The sequence below is a fragment of the Silene latifolia genome, chromosome 7, assembly GCF_048544455.1.
Source record: "Silene latifolia isolate original U9 population chromosome 7, ASM4854445v1, whole genome shotgun sequence".
NCBI classification, from domain to species: domain Eukaryota; kingdom Viridiplantae; phylum Streptophyta; class Magnoliopsida; order Caryophyllales; family Caryophyllaceae; genus Silene; species Silene latifolia.
The window spans coordinates 20,276,295-20,296,439 of NC_133532.1; the positions used below are offsets into that span (position 1 = coordinate 20,276,295).

The 20,145-nt window shown below is 38.3% G+C and overlaps 4 protein-coding genes across 4 annotated transcripts; 3 read left to right on the top strand and 1 right to left on the bottom strand.

Moving 5' to 3' along the window:
• Window positions 1–4,529: 4,529 nt before the first annotated feature.
• LOC141591901 (uncharacterized) lies at window positions 4,530–6,472 on the bottom strand. The gene is made up of 2 exons (XM_074412393.1): window positions 5,160–6,472; window positions 4,530–4,841 (listed from the first exon to the last, which is right to left on the bottom strand). Exon 1 carries the CDS (start codon window positions 6,386–6,388, stop codon window positions 5,255–5,257), a length of 1,134 nt encoding a protein of 377 aa, XP_074268494.1. The 5' UTR covers window positions 6,389–6,472; the 3' UTR covers window positions 4,530–4,841; window positions 5,160–5,254.
• A 50-nt stretch (window positions 6,473–6,522) lies between these two features.
• On the top strand, window positions 6,523–9,771 carry LOC141591902 (uncharacterized). The gene is made up of 4 exons (XM_074412395.1): window positions 6,523–6,701; window positions 6,803–6,916; window positions 8,128–8,232; window positions 9,178–9,771. Exons 1-4 carry the CDS (start codon window positions 6,575–6,577, stop codon window positions 9,423–9,425), a joined length of 594 nt encoding a protein of 197 aa, XP_074268496.1. The 5' UTR covers window positions 6,523–6,574; the 3' UTR covers window positions 9,426–9,771.
• Window positions 9,772–10,737: 966 nt separating this feature from the next.
• On the top strand, window positions 10,738–13,292 carry LOC141591903 (DNA-directed RNA polymerase subunit 10-like protein). The gene is made up of 4 exons (XM_074412396.1): window positions 10,738–10,856; window positions 10,975–11,033; window positions 12,806–12,900; window positions 13,053–13,292. Exons 1-4 carry the CDS (start codon window positions 10,821–10,823, stop codon window positions 13,076–13,078), a joined length of 216 nt encoding a protein of 71 aa, XP_074268497.1. The 5' UTR covers window positions 10,738–10,820; the 3' UTR covers window positions 13,079–13,292.
• A 1,642-nt stretch (window positions 13,293–14,934) lies between these two features.
• Window positions 14,935–19,438, top strand: LOC141590940 (protein-S-isoprenylcysteine O-methyltransferase B-like). Its single transcript, XM_074411446.1, has 2 exons — window positions 14,935–15,058; window positions 18,180–19,438. The coding sequence occupies exon 2, from the start codon at window positions 18,263–18,265 to the stop codon at window positions 18,851–18,853; it is 591 nt and encodes a 196-aa protein (XP_074267547.1). The 5' UTR covers window positions 14,935–15,058; window positions 18,180–18,262; the 3' UTR covers window positions 18,854–19,438.
• Window positions 19,439–20,145: the final 707 nt, after the last annotated feature.

Here is a 20,145-nt window from a genome sequence, read left to right on the forward strand (position 1 = left end):
TAATTTATTTTGGTGAAAAATGTTCATAATATGAGAATTGTTAATGAAGTTACAATGAAAAGTTACATGACCAATTTTTTGTTTATACTAAATTTGGTTCGCTTTTTTTTGTTGAATATGTAAATATTATATTTATTTTTTAACAAATATATTTAAAATAGTTTTATAATAGAAAACAATATGTTTTAGATAAAAAGAAATGGTAAAAAACTTGATTTGTGCTTAATTGCACATTTTTTGAAAGTTATGGGGCTGATTTGCTACACGTGAAACTTAGGGGGCTGATTTGCACATAGTCCATAAGTTATGGGGGTAATTTGCTACATCCCCGTTTATTTAACTCTCCCCCCTTTTCTTTTTCATCTATTTATATAACTCTCCGGACCTGTCAAAACTCGACCCGACCCGAAAACCCGACCCGACCCGACCCGTTTTCTTAGGGTTACAAACCCGGTTTTTTCGACCCGCGACCCGTTTGACCCGAACCCGAAATGACCCGTTATTTTAGGGTCGAGACCCGACCCGAACGGGTCGACCCGTTGGGTCAAGGGAAAATCATGAATTTTATTAAAAATATTATTATTTATATATTATATTTGAAAATATAGTTAAAAAATTATTTTTTTATTACTTAAAATTAAAAATTCAACTAAAAAGTCAATTTTATATAACTTTTATAATATTTAATAATAAAATAATTATTAAAAAAACTTTATTTTAATAATTATATCAATATAATTATTGTATATGATGAATATGACTAAAATAATAATTTTAAACATATTTTAATTTTTAAAAATATATTTTTTAAATTAAAAAAATCGTTTAAAAAAGGCGTTAAAAATTATTTCTTGACCCGTATTCTGACCCTAACCCGACCCGTGACCCGTATGACCCGACCCATATCTGACCCGACCCGTATTTGACCCGACCCGTATTCTGACCCGACCCGTATGACCCGACCCGCCCGACCCGTTTGACAGGTCTAGACTCTCCCCCTTTCCTTATTTAGTAAAGTTTTATACTCATTTTAATCATCTTACCCCACAACAATACCCCACAATACTCATACTTTATCTTATTTTAATCACCTTACCTCACAACAATACTTATTTTAATCATCTTACCCCACAATAATATCTTCCCTCTCTCCAATTACCTTACACCACCACAATACCTTATAATAAAATAATTCTCCCCTTAATTTGCGTGCCCTTTTAAAAGGAGAGAGTTAAAATGAATAGGAGGAAGTATATGGATATGTTGTACAATGTCACTGTATAAGAGGTTATAGAATCCTATCTGTGATTTTCAAGACTCAAGAACATAGTTAACCATCAAACCAATTAGAACTTTTTCTAAAAAAAACGTAACCCAAAAACTATTTGAACATAATTTGTACTTCATCTATTATATATTTAATAAATAGGAACATCGTTAAAAAAAAAACGGAGGGAGTACTAATTAATGCCAAAACTTAGTAAAACATGCCTATGTTTTTTAACGATTAAACTTGTAACTTGTAAGCATTACTTTTATAATGCACCGAGTATTTGAATTTGGCTCGCAACACGACCCACCACATAAATTCGACCCGAACATTGATTTACATTTTGATCCAAATTTGGGCAATCAGAAAATCAGACACTCACGTTTCTATAGAAATGCAAGAACAGTAGCGTAAGTTGTAGTAATTGAATATAATTGAATGAATGAGACTTATACAACACCCTAATTTATACAATTCTAACTCCATATATTAGGGACAATTCCCTAATATATGCCATGCTTAACTCCACCATTTAAGGGAAAGCCATAAGACAATATCCTAAATATAAGGCACTAAATAACCAATAGTAGTATAATATTGACTATATCTCATTACTCCCCTTCAAGTTGGAGCATCCGGTGAACCAATGCCCAACTTGCTCAAGATATCGAATGTGTTTCCGGCTAAAGCCTTGGTAAATAGATCGATGATCTTTCTTTACTTCTTACAAAAAACGTTCTCACCGTGCCCTCCATTAGGTGATGTCGAATAAAATGGCACTCCACTTCAATGTGTTTGGTTCGGTCGTGAGCAACCGGATTCTTAGCTATCCTTAGGGCCGCCTGGTTGTCGCATAACAGTGCCATAGGCTTGACGTGATCCACCCCTAGTGATTGTAAGAAGGATTTCACCCATAACACTTCACTCGTCACAGCTCCTAATGCCCGATATTCCGCTTCCGCCGTTGATTTTGCAACTGTCGATTGCTTCTTTGCTCTCCATGTAACTGGCGAATTTCCTAGGCATACATAATATCCAGAAATCGACTTCCCAGTGAGAGGACAATTTGCATAATCCGAATCCGAATAACCTCGCACCTGTAAGTCACAATTGCGATTAATAACGATCCCTTTGCCTGGTCCGCCTTTGATGTATCGAATCACTTTGTAAACTGCAGCCAAATGTTCTTGTCTCGGGGCATGAACAAATTGTGATAATATATGAACAGCATAAACCAAGTCGGGCCTAGTAATTGTCAAATAAATTAACTTCCCAACCAATCTTCTATATTTCAAAGGATCATGTAAGAACTCCCCTTGAGCTAGAGCCAAATTGTGCTTCGGTTGTATGGGAGTGTCAATCGGTTTTGCACCTTCCAATCCCGCTTCTTTTATAATATCGAGTGCGTATTTCCGTTGACATAAAAACAGCCCCTTGGAACCTTCGGCTACTTCAATTCCTAAGAAGTATTTGAGTTTCCCAAGGTCCTTTATTCCAAAACTTCGGTCCAAAAAATTCTTGAGTCGAGTACAAGCCATAGTATTATTACTTACAATTATCATATCGTCTACATAAACCAATATGCCAAGAAAAATTCCATCTTTGTTGTAAGTAAAAAGTGAATAATCGGCTAATGATTGCTGAAAACCGTACCTTGTCAATGATTTGGTCAATTTTTCGAACCAATTCCGTGAAGCTTGTTTCAAGCCATACAAACTTTTCAGTAACTTGCAGACTTTGTTCGACCCATTGTTAGCAAATCCCGGCGGCATTCTCATGTAAACTTCTTCATTTAAATCCCCATGGAGGAAAGCATTGTTTACATCCAATCGAGCAATATTCCAATTTTTTGCTACGCCACCGCAAGTAGACACCGTACACTTGCCATCTTTGCCACTGGTGCAAACGTCTCATGGTAGTCCACTCCTTCAATTTGAGTATATCCTTGAGCAACCAACCGTGCTTTGTAACGCTCAATGGTTCCGTCCGCATTGTGCTTAACTTTATAAACCCATCGACTTCCAATGGCTCGTTTTCCTTTCGGCAAATCAACAACACTCCATGTACCATTATTCTCAAGTGCTTTGTACTCTTTCAACATCGCTTCTCTCCATTCCTGTATACCAGCAGCTTCACTGTATTTCTGAGGTTCAATCACTGCATCTATTTTGCTCAAGAAACATTTGTGATTTTTCGAAAAACAATTATAAGTAACATAATTACTCAAAGGATAACGAGTACCTCTTTGCTTGGATGGAGATTGAGTAGGGGTTCGAATTGAGGGGTCTATTACTCTCGTCGATTTGCACAAGTAGTCTTTCTTCCATGCGGGTTCGATTTTTTTTCGAGCTCCTCTTCCCATAGGGCACGAATTGTCCTCCTCATTCACGCTGACACTGACATCTTCGCTGTCAGAATGCCTCTGTTCAGTCCGTGCTTCACTCTCATTTTCTTCAATTCGTCTGTCACTTGGTATTCTCGCCATATCTGATTCATCTTCGTGTGCTAAGACTTTATCATGATCAATATAAACACCTGTATGTCTCTGTTTTTCGTGACAATTCGACTCACAATTTGTTTCATCCTCTCGGATGTCACTAAATGGGAAAATATGCTCATAGAAAATAACATCTCTTGAGTCGAAAACGTCCCCTGTTTTGAGATCATATACTCTCCACCCCTTTTTGGTAGATGGATATCCGATAAAAATGCAACGTCGGCCTCGCTCTCCAAATTTATCTTTTGGTTTCTCCTTGTTGTGAACATAACACAAGCTACCAAAAATTCTAATCGAATCGAGTATAGGTCGTTCTCCGTATAACAATTCATATGGGGTTTGACCATTTAAAACATGTGTGGGGGTTCGATTTATTAGAAACGCTGTAAGCACACACTCTCCCCGTAACTCGAAAGGCAAATTTCCTTGAAAACGTAGGGCCCTAGCCTTTTCTAAAATATGTCGATGTTTTCGCTCTACCCTACCATTTTGTTGTGGGGTGTCGACGTTGCTAGTTTGAAAAAGTATCCCGTTTTCATGGTAATATTGTTTTAATGGCCCGGCCAGAAATTCCGATCCATTATCACTTTGAACTATTTTCACTTGCCTTCCAAATTGGGTTTTTACCATGTTGCAAAAAGTAATAAGTAATTGTATAGCTTCACTTTTCTCACGCATAAGGTACACCCAAACACCCCTGCTCTTGTCATCGACAATAGTAAGAAAAAATTGTGCTCCATTCAAACTTTTCACACTATATTTCCCCCAAATATCGCAATGTATAAGCCCAAACAAGGAGTCATTCCGTTTCTGATTCAATTTAAAAACCGACCGTGTTTGCTTAGCACGACAACACGAATCACAAATGTCTTTCGAACTCCAACATAAATTTAAACCAATTAAATTAGAAAAGAGAGGTAAAATACTACTAGAGGGATGCCCAAGTCTTTTGTGCCAAAGCTTCGCATCGCCATTTTTTTCAACCCTTGCAACGGATTCCTTCCCTTGTTGCTTGAAGTAATAGACCCCGTCTTTATGCTCCCCCCGTCCAATCTTCATCCTCGTAGAGAGGTCCTGTATAACACAATGATCGGAGTAAAAGGTTACTAAACAATTATTTTCGTGAATTAACTGTTGAACCGAAATTAAATCACATTGTAACGTGGGAACATAAAGTACGTCTTTCAACACAAAATTGGAACTTAATGTCACATTCCGTGTTCACAAGCGGTGATGTGAGATCCGTTTGGAAGACCTACTTTGTTGAGATATTTTTCTTTTCTATATTCTCAAGTAAATCTCTCTTTCCGGTCATATGATGCGAACATCCTGTGTCAAGAAGCCAATTATCACAAGTGTTTTTTATGCCTTTATCATTATCGATTTTCATACCTTTCTCTTTTGAGTTAATTTCACCTTTATTGGCAATCATGGCTCGAAACTGTTTCAATTCTTCCGCTGTTAATCCGAGTCCCGTCGCATCGCCTTCACTCACACCAGCGGATTCGCACGTTCATGGTGACCTCTGCCTCCACGCCCGCGTCCTCGCGTCCACGGCCTCTTCCTCGGCCTCCATTCTCGGGCTTGTTCCAGCAATACTCCTCGGTGTGCCAAGGTTTCGACAAAAGGTGCGGTAAAAATATCCTTGTCATCTTTCTTTTCTCCTTTGTTTTTACCCCTTGGCGCACCATCCGAAACCCGTCCGCCATGGCACTCGTTGCCTCAATGGCTTCTTCCTTCTCTTTAGTAGCAGCCTTGTGGCTTTCTTCTCGGAGAACGAGTGAATAGGCTCTAGTCAAGGACGTTATCTCATCCTCCATTAACAGATTAGAACGAATATGCCCGTAAAGGCTATTGTCAAGTCCCATGAGAAATTGATGAACTTTTTCATCCTCTCGTTCTTTGAGGATCGATTCCGCCGCTCCACAGGTACATTGATGTACCTTGCTATAATTGGCTAACTCATCCCAAATTGTCTTCATCTTGGTATAATAATCAATGACGGATTGGCCTTTCCTTTGCTTGCAGTCGGCCAACTCCGTTTTTAATTGGTGAACTCGTGGAGAATTGCCAGTGGAATAGCTATCCTGCAACTCCTTCCAGATTTCTACCACAGTTCCCGAAAAATTGATACTCGCATGAAGAGTTTCTTCAATCGAACATCGTATCCATGATTTCAACATGGCATTGCACTGTCGCCATGCCACGGCTTCGAGTGTTTCGTCTTGATTTTTGGACAGAACCGGTTTCTTTACGTGGCCCTCGACGAAAGACAATTTGTTCTTAGCATCGAGAGCAGTTTTGACCGCATCAGCCCAAAGTTCATAATTCTTTCCATTAAATTTGCTTGAAACTAATGAGAGATTTGTGCTCTCACTAGGATGTAGATACAGAGGTGAGCATGATGAAATTTGCTCTTGTTTTGATCCCTCTGGTTTTGTCATGATGAGAAAAAAAAATGAGATTTTTTTGTTTTTTTTTTTTTTTTTGGAAAAATTAATTTGCAACCTGCTCTGGTGCCATATAGAAATGCAAGAACAGTAGCGTAAGTTGTAGTAATTGAATATAATTGAATGAATGAGACTTATACAACACCCTAATTTATACAATTCTAACTCCATATATTAGGGACAATTCCCTAATATATGCCATGCTTAACTCCACCATTTAAGGGAAAGCCATAAGACAATATCCTAAATATAAGGCACTAAATAACCAATAGTAGTATAATATTGACTATATCTCATTAGTTTCCAGCACTTGAAGCACCAAATGATCCAAAATTGTGCTCATTAAAACCTGAATCCATGGCGACTCCATCATCATCATCATCATCATCAACAGCCGCAGATCAACCAACTACAACTCCATTACCACCACCTTCATTTCTCGATCAATGGAGGGAACGAATCTTCTACCCTACTCTTCTAGGAGGTTATTTCATAAACCCTAATTTCCCAATTTCACTCGTTTTATTCTTGATATTATTGAATTCTTTACACAGCTGATTATTGAAATTGTTGATGAATTCTCAGGAATTGTTGGTGGAGCAATTGGCGCAATGTCAAAGCATCGCAAAGTTCATGGCGTCGCGAATATGTCAGCTACTTATGCTACTAATTTCGCCATTGTTTCTGGGGTTTACTGTGGTAATTTTATGCTTCCTTTTCATCTTTGATCTATTTATCGATTTTACTGTGTTATTAATGTGTGAAGTGGCGTAACAAGGATTTGAACTTAGGGGCGGAAATTCTAGTTATCAAACTAGTAATGCTATAGACTGAATATAGAGGCGTAATAAAGATTTGACTTGGCAGCGCGTAATTTCAGGGGCGGACTAGTATTTCAATTCAGTGAAATAGAAAACTATATCAAAATTTTTGATGGCAAATATCGAAATTGTCATTGGCAGGGGCCTAGAAGGAGACCTCCCTTGCTAGGTGCTAGCCCCTTGCTGCGTCAATTAGGGCAAAATAAGTTCTATTGGGCTTCCATTATTAAAATCATACTACCCTAATTTCGCCATGGAGGCGTTCACTTCAGCAGCGGCAGCTTCATCCTTGTTCCCTCAAGCAAGGTAGCTTTCATAGACTGTTTGCTGGAGTACTTTACGAATAAAAGAATTTTACTTAAAGAAAGTTTTTCTTGAATGTATTCAACTATATTCCAGAGAAGTGTAATCTCGTGGGTCTATTGAAATGGAAAATGGATTAGAGTTAGGAGAGTTTAATACGCTACTGATGTTAAGATTGGAGGATTATGGGCATGTGTTCTAGCAGTTATTCTGGTGGAAATAGCTTATGGAGTCCAATGGAATTAGGTTGGCCTGTGATGGAGGATTGCAGACTGCAGATGTAGAGTCGCTGACGGTGATAAGTGATGTTTTATTGATCTGTAGGGAGCAGTGTGATAAGATGCGAATGTGGAATTAGTCAATTAGTTTTTAGAGAAGCATCTTGACAACTTTGGAAAATGACGGACTGTTCCTGGGCTATTTCTCATTGAACGGAGGTTTATGCAAAATTCAGGAATCAGCTTCCATCGGTGCAATGATCAATGCATAATCTATCGTTTATGATTTATGATTTTAATCTAACTATCAAATAAGAAAATCACTTACACGTGCACTTGAACTTGCACCCGGTCCTTTGTCCCTTATTATTAGTACTTTTAGGCATAGTCCATCAATGCTCCATGTTCTTAAGTAAATCTCTTTAAGACTTACTGCCTTACTGGTTCATGTACTGTGATCATTCTTAGCTACTCACTATGTGTTTCTATATTCTGTAAGAAAGCTAATGAGTTTTGTAAGATGCTGCTTAAACTGAATGTGGTGTGTAATTTTCTTCCTGCCTTGTAGGAGCACGTGAATTTGTAAGAGTAACTCGGAAATCTGAACATGGCGATCTTATCAACTCTGCTCTTGGAGGGTTTTGTAGTGGTGCTGTTCTTGGCCGCCTTCAAGGTCAGTACTTTGGTTTAAATTAGATCGAGTGAACACGGGATGACATGATTAGAATGATGTTTCATATTTGATTATGTTGTGTCATAAATGGTCACTTGGTCAGAACTCAAAAGTACCACGTAAAATAACTCTTAACACAAATGTTCGAAATCTGTTTAAATTGTATGGTGTCAGGATGTTATCTTACCCACAATCAGGCGTCGTTTGGCCGAGTCGTCATAGGAATGGGAAAGGGAATGAAACTTTCTCATTCGCTTACATGATGTTTGTTGACTCCCTTTTTCTATGCTAGCATTACACCTTATTCTCTTGAATTGATTCCCAAAACACCGGCGATAGGGTGTGTTCTGGGGTGGCTGGTGGTGATGGTTGGTAGACTTTCTTATTCCTTTTGAAGTTCAATTCAAACACTGTAGGATCGTTTGGTTCGTAAGAGGAACTGCAATTCCTAGGAAGTAGTAATTCACATGAATTGGTAGAAAGTCGTTTGGTTGGAATGCAGGAAGTGAATTCCACAATAACTCCCACTTACCTAGGGGGACTAGGTAAGCAACTTCCTCCATAATGGAGGAATTGGAGTTCTTATGGAAGTCTAATTCATGGGATTTGGGCAAACAAACAACTCATTAATTTTACAAATCCCATGAATTACAAATTACAATGCAAACGACTCCTGGGGAATTATGGGTTTCTTTGTCCTTTCCCTTTGTATTCCTTTCTTGATTCATTTCCTTACCCTTGTGTGAACCAAATGCCCCGTCAAACACTTTTGCAATTTGGGGTAGGACTGATAGCCATGTTTGATAGACAGTATGCTTGTCCGATACACTGATTTTATTCACTATTTGCTTGGGGGTTGAACGAATTTGGTGACCCACCTCTAACCAATTTCTCGGTCTTTAGCATTATGTGCCTAATTGGCTATATTTTTACTTTTGTTAATAGGTGGTCAGCATGGGGCAGTACGCTACTCTATCGTATTTGCTGTCGTGGGAACCGGAGTTGATTATGCTACCCTTAAATTACAGCCTCTTGCAAAGAGCTACTATGATTCACTTTTTGCCAGCGACTTGAAATTACCTGAGTGGTCTCCCATCCAGATACTTGACGAGGAAGCACTTGCTGCCAAACGAGCTCGTGAGGAACAACTACGTGCACAAAGAGCCATAACGATTAGCAACAAAGAATCTTGATTTCAATTTCTTCTCTTACTCATACTCAAGTCCAAATTGTCCTGACACACACAGAAGTAGGAAAGCTCCACAGTTCAGATTGGCCAGTTTTGAAGTTCCTAGCCTTTGTGTTAGGTATAGCCGCAGGGCGGTGGTATGCCTCTTGTGTTTGCTCAAGTCCTGACTTATTATTACGTGGCTTCTCGTTGATAAACGGGTGGTTTTGACTTGACTTTTTGAGAATAGTTCCACCAAGTGTATGAAGCTTTAATCAATAATCCGTTTTGAGGATTCGAGATCTCTTTTTTGTTACTTTTGAATGATGACTTATATTTACACAAATTCTTAAACGAGACCGTCTTACATATGAGTGTATGACCGTCTTACTTAGCTTTGTTATGAGAGTGCTTTGTCCACTAATTTATTTTGAGTGACGACATATTTTATATTAATAATTATTAAGTTTTGGCAAGGATGCAGGTGTAGACAATGCTCGGTGAAGTCTTGAGAGTTGAGACTCTTCCTGAGCCAAGTTGAACAAATCTCAAGTGATGCTAGTTCAAGTGAGGCAATGTACCTGTATGCTCGGTTTGAAACACTCATAAAAAAAATATGAAACAATCATCTCCTTCCTTCACTAAAACCCACAGCCGCATAGGCACCACGAAACTCAATCCTGGTTATGCAATCATCGGCGACCCCTGTAACATTGTTGCTGGTTTGGAGCTTGGGAGGGGGATGGAGTTGGGTGGTTGTCAAAGGGGCGGAGGGGAGGCACCAGAGGTGTCGCCAAGTGATGGTGGTTATGGTAGCATTGGTGATGGGGGTAATGGATGGTAGCTTGTGAGTGCTGGTTGGTTTGGTAGGGTTGTAAAGAATGAGATACTTGAAGGGGTCATGACTTTTGAGTCTTGAGTATAGAGGATTAGGAAGAGTATTGACTATTGAGGGCTTTTACGGAATTCATGGAATAATTAGGGGGTAAATTTTAATCGGGTGATAATTACTAGGGAAGTTAATTACTTGGGTAATGCGTTCCTTGATGATAGGTTTGACATATAAGAGTAATGATTACGGAGCACAAGGTATGAGGAGACCTACAGTTGCATCCACAACTCAAGCCCAAACGACATTCGTGTGGGGAGGCGTGTTAGAGTATAAAACCGATCTTAAAACTCCAACCATCACTTTAAACTTTTGGTTAAAATGGTTTCTTAACATTAAATTTTGAGCTTGTTAGTGCACACCAATACACCACCGGTAGCGATTAAAAAAAAAAATTTTAGGAACAAAGCCGCCCTCTATTTAGAAAAATAAAGGGGAGAGACTATAAAAGCAGTGGTCTATAAGAAACTAGTCCTTAACCAGCCGAGCCGTATTTAGGAAGAGCTGCGAGTGAGAAAAAGAAGAGGAAAGATGATAATCCCAGTACGGTGTTTCACCTGCGGCAAGGTATTCTTCTCTCATACTTTAATCTTTTTCCTAAACCCTAATTTCTTCCCTCTTTTTTTCTTATCATTTCTTATTTGTATGTAACCAGCTTTTAATTTGTCAACCAATTGTTCAACAGGTTATTGGCAATAAGTGGGATACCTACCTCGACCTTCTCCAAGCTGATTATTCTGAAGGGTCCGTAACCTATTTTATTACTCGTCTATTCCATTTGATTGTATACGTTTTTCAAATTATACCTTCTTGTGTTTGAATTAGGGCTTTAATGCCGATTGGCGATAGGCGTGGTTTTGAGTTTCTCTATTTTGGTATTTATTTAGGGCTTTCTTTGTCTGATTAGCTCAGTGTGTCTAGTCTTGAATTTTCCAATAGTTTTCATTTTCATGTCTAGTAAAGCACATGACGGATTATTTGTTTGTGATGTAATAAAGCCAAATGAATCTCTAAATTGGTTACGGTATTCTGATAATATGTTTCAGTGTTCAGCATAAACAATTTTCTCAAGTTATGTAGAAATCAACTCCGGTGCGTGTTGTAAAGTACTCCCTCCGTCCCTGTCAATTGTTGTCCGTTTGTTTTGGCACAAAGACCAAGGAAAGAGGAAGGGGCCAATTACTAAATGACAAGTGGAACAAATTGAGTGGGCATGATCAAATTGCTCATCAAGTTCATTCTTAAAATAGAAAGGACAACAATTAACTGAGACACCCTAAAAATGGAAAAAGGACAACAAATGACCGGGACAGAGAGAGTAAATGATTTTATCCTACCTTAGACTGCTCTTGTTTAATGAAGTGCTAAACTAGCATAAGCGATAGTGATGAAAGATTGGATGTGTTGTATGTATGAAAAGGCTTCTACAACATTGTTTGTAACAAGCAATGATAAACTTAATACTTACTACCTTTAGGACATGCAATTTGTTTTGGTTCATAGCTGCAGGAGTAATTTTGCGTTGAGTTTTAGGGATTCATTTTGTATATAGTTGTCACCTTGCTATCAAGATATGTGTAGGTTGTTGATCTAATTTGTTACGTCTTTCATGTTGTATAAAGTTTTGTCCTGGCTACTTAGCAATTTGTGGAGGTTATTATCTAAGTTCTTATTTTTAGAACAAGCAATTGGGTGGTTCGGTACTCCGGTGAGGAAGTTCAGTTTTATTGGGCGTTGGTTCAAGGTCGGGTTCGGCTACAATGCTTTGCTTCACCATAATGTAGGTTTGTAATGGGTCTGGTTTTAGGCCGTTTGAGTCGTCTTTCTGGGGTAGGTCCAGATTCTTCCTGTTCAACAACTCCTCTGTTTTTCCAACTCTCATTAGTATGTACTGCGTAAATATTATCATGTTCAAATTGAGCAGAAAGCTCAACCAGGTATTGTTTAGGGTACCTATTAATATTGCAATTAAGTTGCCATTGATAAATGACAATGAAAGAACAAAAGGTCATTCGGTGTTCAGTTTTCTCTCAAATCCAGAACTTTCTTGCAACTCACAACATTACACCAACTGAACCGTGTGGACCGTCTAAGTTGTACTCCCTCTATTTCTGGCAATAACAACCATCTTTAAAATTCTCCCTCCCAAAGTTGGATATATGGGACTTTTTGATCGAAATAGAGGGAGTATCTCTCTGTGGGTGAAATGAGCTAAGTGCTTCTGTGGGTCTTCCTGAGTCTGCCTTCAGTTATTTCTTTCCTTTGACTTTCATGTTTTATTCTATAGCAGAGAAGTGAGTCCCAGAGTTGGGTTAAATGCTACAACGTTTGTCTAGCGTTCTTCCTTCATCGTGTTATAGTTATCCTCTACTAGCTCTTTTCTATTGTTTCTTTGACTATTGTCGCTTTCTACTTTTTGTTGGAAAGACTTTGTTTCACACTTGATTTGATTTTGTTAGTTCAAGGTAACAGAATTAGAAGGTGCTCTCATCTAACTTATGACTCGTTTGAAACAGAGATGCTCTTGATGCGTTGGGACTGGTCCGTTACTGTTGCAGGAGAATGCTCATGACCCATGTGGACCTGATTGAGAAGCTGTTGAACTACAACAGTAATTTCCGTCCCCTAACTTTTTTTTCTCCCAATATACACAACACACAGTCACACATGGATCCACTTGACCTTTACATTGACCTCCAAGTATTCTTGTGTGTATTATCGTTTCAAGGTCGCCACTTACTAACTTCTATTGTATTTTGGCAGCTCTTGACAAATCTGATACGAGTTGATCAAGCTTTGTGGAGATGGTGGTAGAAGAATGGTCACGTCCAATGCCAAAATTCAAGTCTCTTAGCTCAAGTAGGATTTCTTAGTGTTTTCCTTAAAAAAAAAACACTGGGGAGATGTAAAACGCTTTGTGAATGTAGTGTGCTATTATGCTGGACTATTATCAGTCTTAATTTTATGTTTAGAGCTATTCATGGCGTGTTCATGTCCTTGCGACTTGCCGACTTGCATCCCTCATTTCTCTGTGAGCAGGGTCGAATTGTCTTTTGTTGGTCTGACCTGTGACTTCTATGCTATTGAGTATTGAGCAAGAAATGTTAGTTTCATTGTTGAAGAGGTTACATGCCTACAGTGGCTGGTTCATGAGTAAAGTCCAAGTGAAGGGTTAATAATTGTAAGTTGTGTACTTGTAGATTACCTCGTTGAGGTTAGGGGTGTTAACGAGCCGAGCCCGAGCTTGGCCTTGCTCGGCTTGTGCTCAAGAATCAAAACTCGAGCTGGAGCCGAGCTTTGACCGAGCCGGGCTTGAGTTGCTCGCGAGTTGTCTCGTCTCATTAAAACCCTTAGTTGAGGTTATACGATCTTGAATACTTGCCTGGTATGGAGTAAACGCTGAATTCCCCACTTTTTGTGGAGGATTAGATCCAACAGCTGGGGATTTGTGACTGACAAATACACAAAAGAATTCTTCAAGTACTACAATATTGCCAGGGAGTTTACAGTCTGTCCCTGTCGATAGCTTGGCATCGACTGGGAGAATCTATTCTGGTTTATTGATACACCATCGATAGATTCATAGCCCCTGCTAACCATAGCGAGGTATTTGAATTAAGGCTCACCTTTGGCCCTGTCTTGTTCTAGACCCTGAATAAAAAGTTGAGTTATTAATAAGCTTGTCCAAATGGATACTACTTTGTTAGTTTGTTGTTCCAATCATTTGTTTACCTTTTAGTTGCTCTTATCCTTACAGGAAAAAAAAAAAAAAAAAAAAAAAAAAAAAAAAAAAAAACAAATAATTGAGACTGGTGAAGTATTAGTTAAGAGATGAAGACACATACTAAGATTATCATGGTAGAAAAAAAAATGCAAAACTAATATTGGTCGTGCTTAGGGGTGATAAGTTGAAAACGAGCCAAGCACAAGCCAAGCTTGGCAAAAGCCAGGCTTGTGCTCATGAAGCTAAACTCGAGATCAAGTTGATCTTGAGCTCACCCGAGCTTTAAATCTGAACTCGTTATCAAGCTCTCGAGCTTAAACACGAGCTCGACAGTTCGATAATTGAATTTTCATCTTTTTTCTTTCGATATTTCCCTATAACCGGATTCAAAGTTTACATATACTCTATAAAAAATATTGGCAAATCAATGAAAACATTTGATATGGTGATATAAAAATAAATTCATGATAAAATATTTTAAAGAATAAGAGTAATATATTATCTAATCACACGAGCTCAGCTTGGCTTGTTAAGTTCTCGAGTCGAGGCCAAACTAGAGCCGAGTTTTGACCGAACCGAGCTCGAACTGTGTTAAATCATGTAACGTGCCGCACCCCAATGGAGGAGAAAGAGTCCGCTTCATAAGGTCAAGGAGGTTCCACTCTAAAACCAATTAGCAATAGAGTAAGTAGCGCCTTGCCTTATAAAGTGGTAACTCATCCCCTCTTTTATTAATGTGGGACACTCATATATGATAATATATGGGTAATTTTCTTCACAAACTGCTAGCGAGTAGCAAACCGTGTCGTCTCATAATCACCATGTGCTAATAGTAAACAATACTCTGGACAAGGTTATAACCTAAACAAAACCCGACTCGGCCAATCTAGTTGTCTTAGCCTCTAAAAAAAAAAAAAAAAAAAAAAAAAAAACCGACTTGGAACAACAATAATCATGTACCTAAAGTCTTAAACCCAGTTCACTAAGAATAAGCATCTCAAAATCCCAATCAGCAATCTGGTTTCCTCCCTGTTTACTTCTCTTGGTTCGTCCCCATTTTTACTTCTGTCTTCTTCATTAATTCATGCCAATTACTTTCATAATCGTCTGCTTATTTGTTATTCCTACTGTTTGATTAATGCATGCTTACAAACTATGTTTATATTCCACTTATTTCAAACTTTATCTTTTTACTTGTAATTATACTGCTACCTGTATGATTTGATCTGGGTTTTCTGTTATTTGATCATTTGGTTCTTTTTCTGCTCAAAATTTACCTCAAGATTCCACCTTTCTGGTTTTTTTTTAGTCAGATTGATGTATGTTTTGCGATCACATTGTTACGAGGCTGAGTCGATGATTTATGATACTAATTTAGATAACACAAAATCTCATTTGTGACGGCACGTATCCGTCACTCTGGAGTGACGGATACGTGCCGTCACAAATGAGATTTTGTGTTACCCAGGAAGTCTTGCTAATCATATGGGTTGAACACATTTTGTATAATTAATGTAGCTCTGATTCTGATTGCACCTTCTGCCATTTCATCCTTTCTGTTACCAATTGGGTTTTGACTAATTGTGGCGGAGCCAGCATTCCAAGTTTAGGTGTGCAAAACAAACATTGAAAATTTAAGAGTGGCACCAATGCCACTGGCAAAATAACTCGTGCCACGAAGTTTTTGAGATACATCATTTAACTATATTTTATTCTTTATGTGGTATATCATGTGGTGGCAGAGTGTATGTGACAGTGGCAATAGAGGTGCCCAAATTTTAGGGTGTTAAGTTAGTGATGCAGTAGAGTAATTTAGAGAAAATTACAAAAAAAATTAACTAAAAAGTTGCTTTTTTGATAAATGAATCAAGAAAATGTGTTGGTTGATGATTTGATGCTGAAGGAGTTTTCCTGGGTTCATTGTACCAAGTATTAAGTAACGTTAGGAATTGCTCAGCAACAATGAACTCGGAGTTGCAAAAAAACTATGGATCTGTTTAAGTTGGAGGTGGTCAATGGCTGGTATTGTTCTTGGTCTCTTGGGTATCAATCTTATTGTTTCTGAAAAATGTTCCGAAGGTTTTGCTACAGTGTAGAAATAGTTTTTCTGCTCGATTTTGAACGTGTGCCAAGTAGACATCAACAACTTTGGAAACTCTTCAGTAATTAAATGGCAATTTGAAAGGCAGTTGAGTGAGGAAAGTTCTGATACCTTAATGTGGTTTTTTTTTATGCAAAATTTAAGCTAATCACGGTTTGTGCAATTTGATTTGAGAAGTAGTCTAACATAAGTAGATATCTTCAGACAGTCAGAATGTTGCAGTTATAGAAATTGTCGAGACATACAAATAATAAGGTTTAGTTTAAATAAGTTAAAGTGTTGAATAGTGGGTAAGCATAGCGGTCTTACAAAACTGTATTGTGTGAGACCCTCTTGTTTGTGAGTGTGTGATCTTTGTATGACCAAGCAGTCGAAGCAGATGCCTTAGGGTCAAGGATTCAAAAAGTACTACTATTATTTTTCTGTCTTGTGAGAACCTAAGAGCGTTCAACCTTCTGACTTGTGAGAACCTCTGGACTTCAACTGTATATCTCAGCAAGTCAGCATTCTTTTTTCTTCTCTTGTCATGAGCTAGACATACCACTTCACTTTTTCATGCCTTTCTTTATGGTCCACTTCCTACTTCGGTACATTATCAAGGAATTTATACGAGAAAAGTGCTTTTTAGTTGAGAGCAGGAGCTTAAAATTATCATCAAATATCCAGAGTTTAACCCTCATAACTTATGAGGCTCTCTCCGTTCTCCACCTTTGAGTTTGTGTTGTTTCAGAAGCTTGTAGCTCAATCACGTCAGATCGTATTTCTCTTCCTTTTTATTTCCTCTTTTACCCTGGAAATGATTGATGTTCATCTGTTCTACAAACATACCCCTATCGGTTTTTTCCTTATTTTTATTTGTGCAACTCTTTGCAGTATTTGTCATGAATGGGTATTGAGCAAGCTGTGAGTCTTACATGTTCCTAGAGTTTTCATTGCTCAGCTTTTATGATTTTCGAGTTCGCTTACATATTATATACCATAACCTTAATGCATGTGGTTGATTCTTTGAATGTAGTGTGGTGATGCTTTCAGTTTATCCACGTCAATATTTAAAATATTAAGCTGAAATCGTAGGCAAATCCTATTTTCTGCAATTCACTATTAACTTATTAAGATAAAACCATAAAAGGGAAGCCTAATACTTTTGTAGACACGTACAAACTGTTTATGGATTAATAGCATGTATTCCAACGCTATACGTAAATAATTTCTCCAGAATTAGGCTAACCTCCTTGGACCATTGTAATTTGGTTAAATGTGTGTTATTGGAGCTTCTCTTTGTTAGGCTAACCTCCTTATGTAACTTAAATGTGTTCTATTTTGTATGTGTTATTGGAATTTTGTTATATGGCAAGTAGTAAGTACTGTTAAATGTGTGGTTGTGCTTCTTTGTATTGTGAAGCAGTGCAATTTTCGTCTTGGGTCATAGGGAAACAACCTCTTTGTCTTGCTAACACAAGGGTAAGATTGCGTATATGCAACCCTTCCTTACCCCGCAATTTGCGGGAGCCATTGAGTAACCGAGGTAATGTTGTTTTTGTTGTTGGTGTGTTATTGGAGCTCAGCTGAGAATTTAGAATGCTCTCCAGTGGTATTGCTATGCAAGAAGACTTTCCTGTCAAATTTAATGTGTGCTTTTTATTGAGTACAAGAAAACTTTTCTGTCAAATTGCTACTCAATCATCCTTGTTATTTGTTCTTTTTGCAATTTAATGCGTCAAGATTCAAAAGATTTTGTCTTAATTATGTGGATACTCTACCAGAGAACTGTACCTTTTGCTTAGTGATCATGTAGATACAAACCGGCAAACAGGTAATTCAAGTCTGTTTCGTGTCGGGTTATTACGGGGTCATGTCATTTGATTATGTCACTGTCGGGCCGTGTTTTAGATTAGGTCTATTCAAGTTTAGGTTTTTTTTTTGGGTTGGGTCAGATAGTGTCATATGATTCGGGTTAGTTTATGTGGTCTAATAACATGCCACTGTTAATCTGGAATGCCATGATTGCTACTTTTCCCCATTGTCAAAAAATGTTCTGATGATGTTTAAATCTCCCATTTTCCAGAGCTCAAGATGTTCCAAGTAAAATTCTAGATTTGAGACATAAACGACTTGCATTCCATCAGTCAATTGAGAGTGACTCGAATTATGGAGATCTTCAATTACACAGCTGGCCGACAGTTATCTCAAATGTTCCTCGCAACTTTCTTCTTTCATATTTCAGAATACTTTCTAGCTGTTGCTATTCACGGGAAGAAGAATGTGACACTCAGTTCGTTGTTGATAAGTAAGCACTACATTGCTGCCATGCTTTTCTCAATACTAGAATACTTGGGTGAATACTTTTTCTGTCCTGAACTAAAGGAATATTGGTGGATAAGCAACTTCGGCCTTGCTCTTATTGTGATTGGTGAAATTATACGCAAAATGGCAATTGTTACAGCTGGACGGTCCTTCACCCATCTCATCAAAGTCCGACGTGAAGAGCATCATAAACTTGTAACCCATGGTATCTATGCTTTTGTTCGGCATCCGAGTTACTTGGGTTTTTGGGTTTGGTCAATCGGCACACAGATTATGCTGTTGAACCCGATATCGACAATTGCATTTGCTGCAGTAGTCTGGCGCTTCTTTGCCGGAAGAATACCATATGAAGAGGCTTACTTGAGGCGTTTTTTCGGAAATGAATATGTCGAATATGCACAAAGGGTCCCTTCAGGTATACCGTTTGTCAAATAGCCGATACAAATGGTGGCTGATCTGACTGACTACTCTTTTTGAGGTTTGGATCTGAAACCAGCGGATACGGAGTATAATTTTTAAGGACATGAGCCGAGGTTCTGACATCTTGCAAGGATGATAGTTGACCGCTCAACAATTTATGGGGTGTTCTCATACGAAGCAGTCTTATGATAAGATTTATCATAAGACGAAAGTTATTTTGGTCGTTTAATTATTTTGATTTGAGTGTTACTTGAACCAGGTTAGTCTCACATTGTATCATTCAGTCTGAGACCATTTTGCGGGAGACTAATTAGAAACACTCCGTAGTCTTGGTAGCATAAAGGCCGTTTATTTTCTGGTTCCAGAACGTTTGTGTAAACATTTTACCGACTCTTCAAAATTTCAAATAATATATACTCCCTCCGTCCCGGTCATTTGTTGTGCTTTGGTTTTGGCACAAAGACCAAGAAAAGGGGAAGGGGTCAATTACTAAATGACAAGTGGAATAAATTGAGTATGAATGGTCAAATTACTTATCAAATTCATTCTTAAAATAGAAAGGACAACAAATGACTGAGACACCCCAAAATGGAAAAGGACAACAAATGACCGGGACAGAGGGAGTAATTTTTTTAAGTACAAACATTACGACTCATAGCAGTTTAATACGTAGAATCTCTTCAGAGCTCATATTTATGAAATCATCCTAGTTGAGCTATGGGAGTTCTTGCCTCTTCTTAGTTGTAGAATTAATCTTTCTTGCCTCACGGATATTTTGAATACCGGTTGGACACCATTGGAAAGCGGAATCAGACGTACGTTTAAGTCGGTTTAACTCGTTCTCACTCAATAACATTATTGCATCCTCAATTCCTCAATTCATGAGAACTATCAGAAATCACTTATAACAACCTCAAACTACAATTGTACCCTTAAGATCGATTCCAAAGATAAAAAAATTTCCCCAAAAAAAAAAAATTCTCTAACACAAAACTCTTCACTCTTCTTGTAACCTCCACCTTCTCCACCCACCCACCATTCCTTCTCTGCCAGCTCCGTCGCTGGAGATGGGGTCGCCCTGGCCTATCTCCGACGATGTTCCCTCTTTCAATCCTTAATTTTAATCTTTACCCCCCTTTTTTAACTTATCCAATGATTTGAATTTTTTATTCCTTCTCCATGGTCATGGTGATTGATTTTCCCAACTCTCCGTCTTTCTCGTTATCGGTTTCCGTGCATGCATCATGATGGAGTTGTTTTTGTTCTTGGTGTTGCCGTTTTCGGCCTTTGTCCGTCTGTGGTTGGGT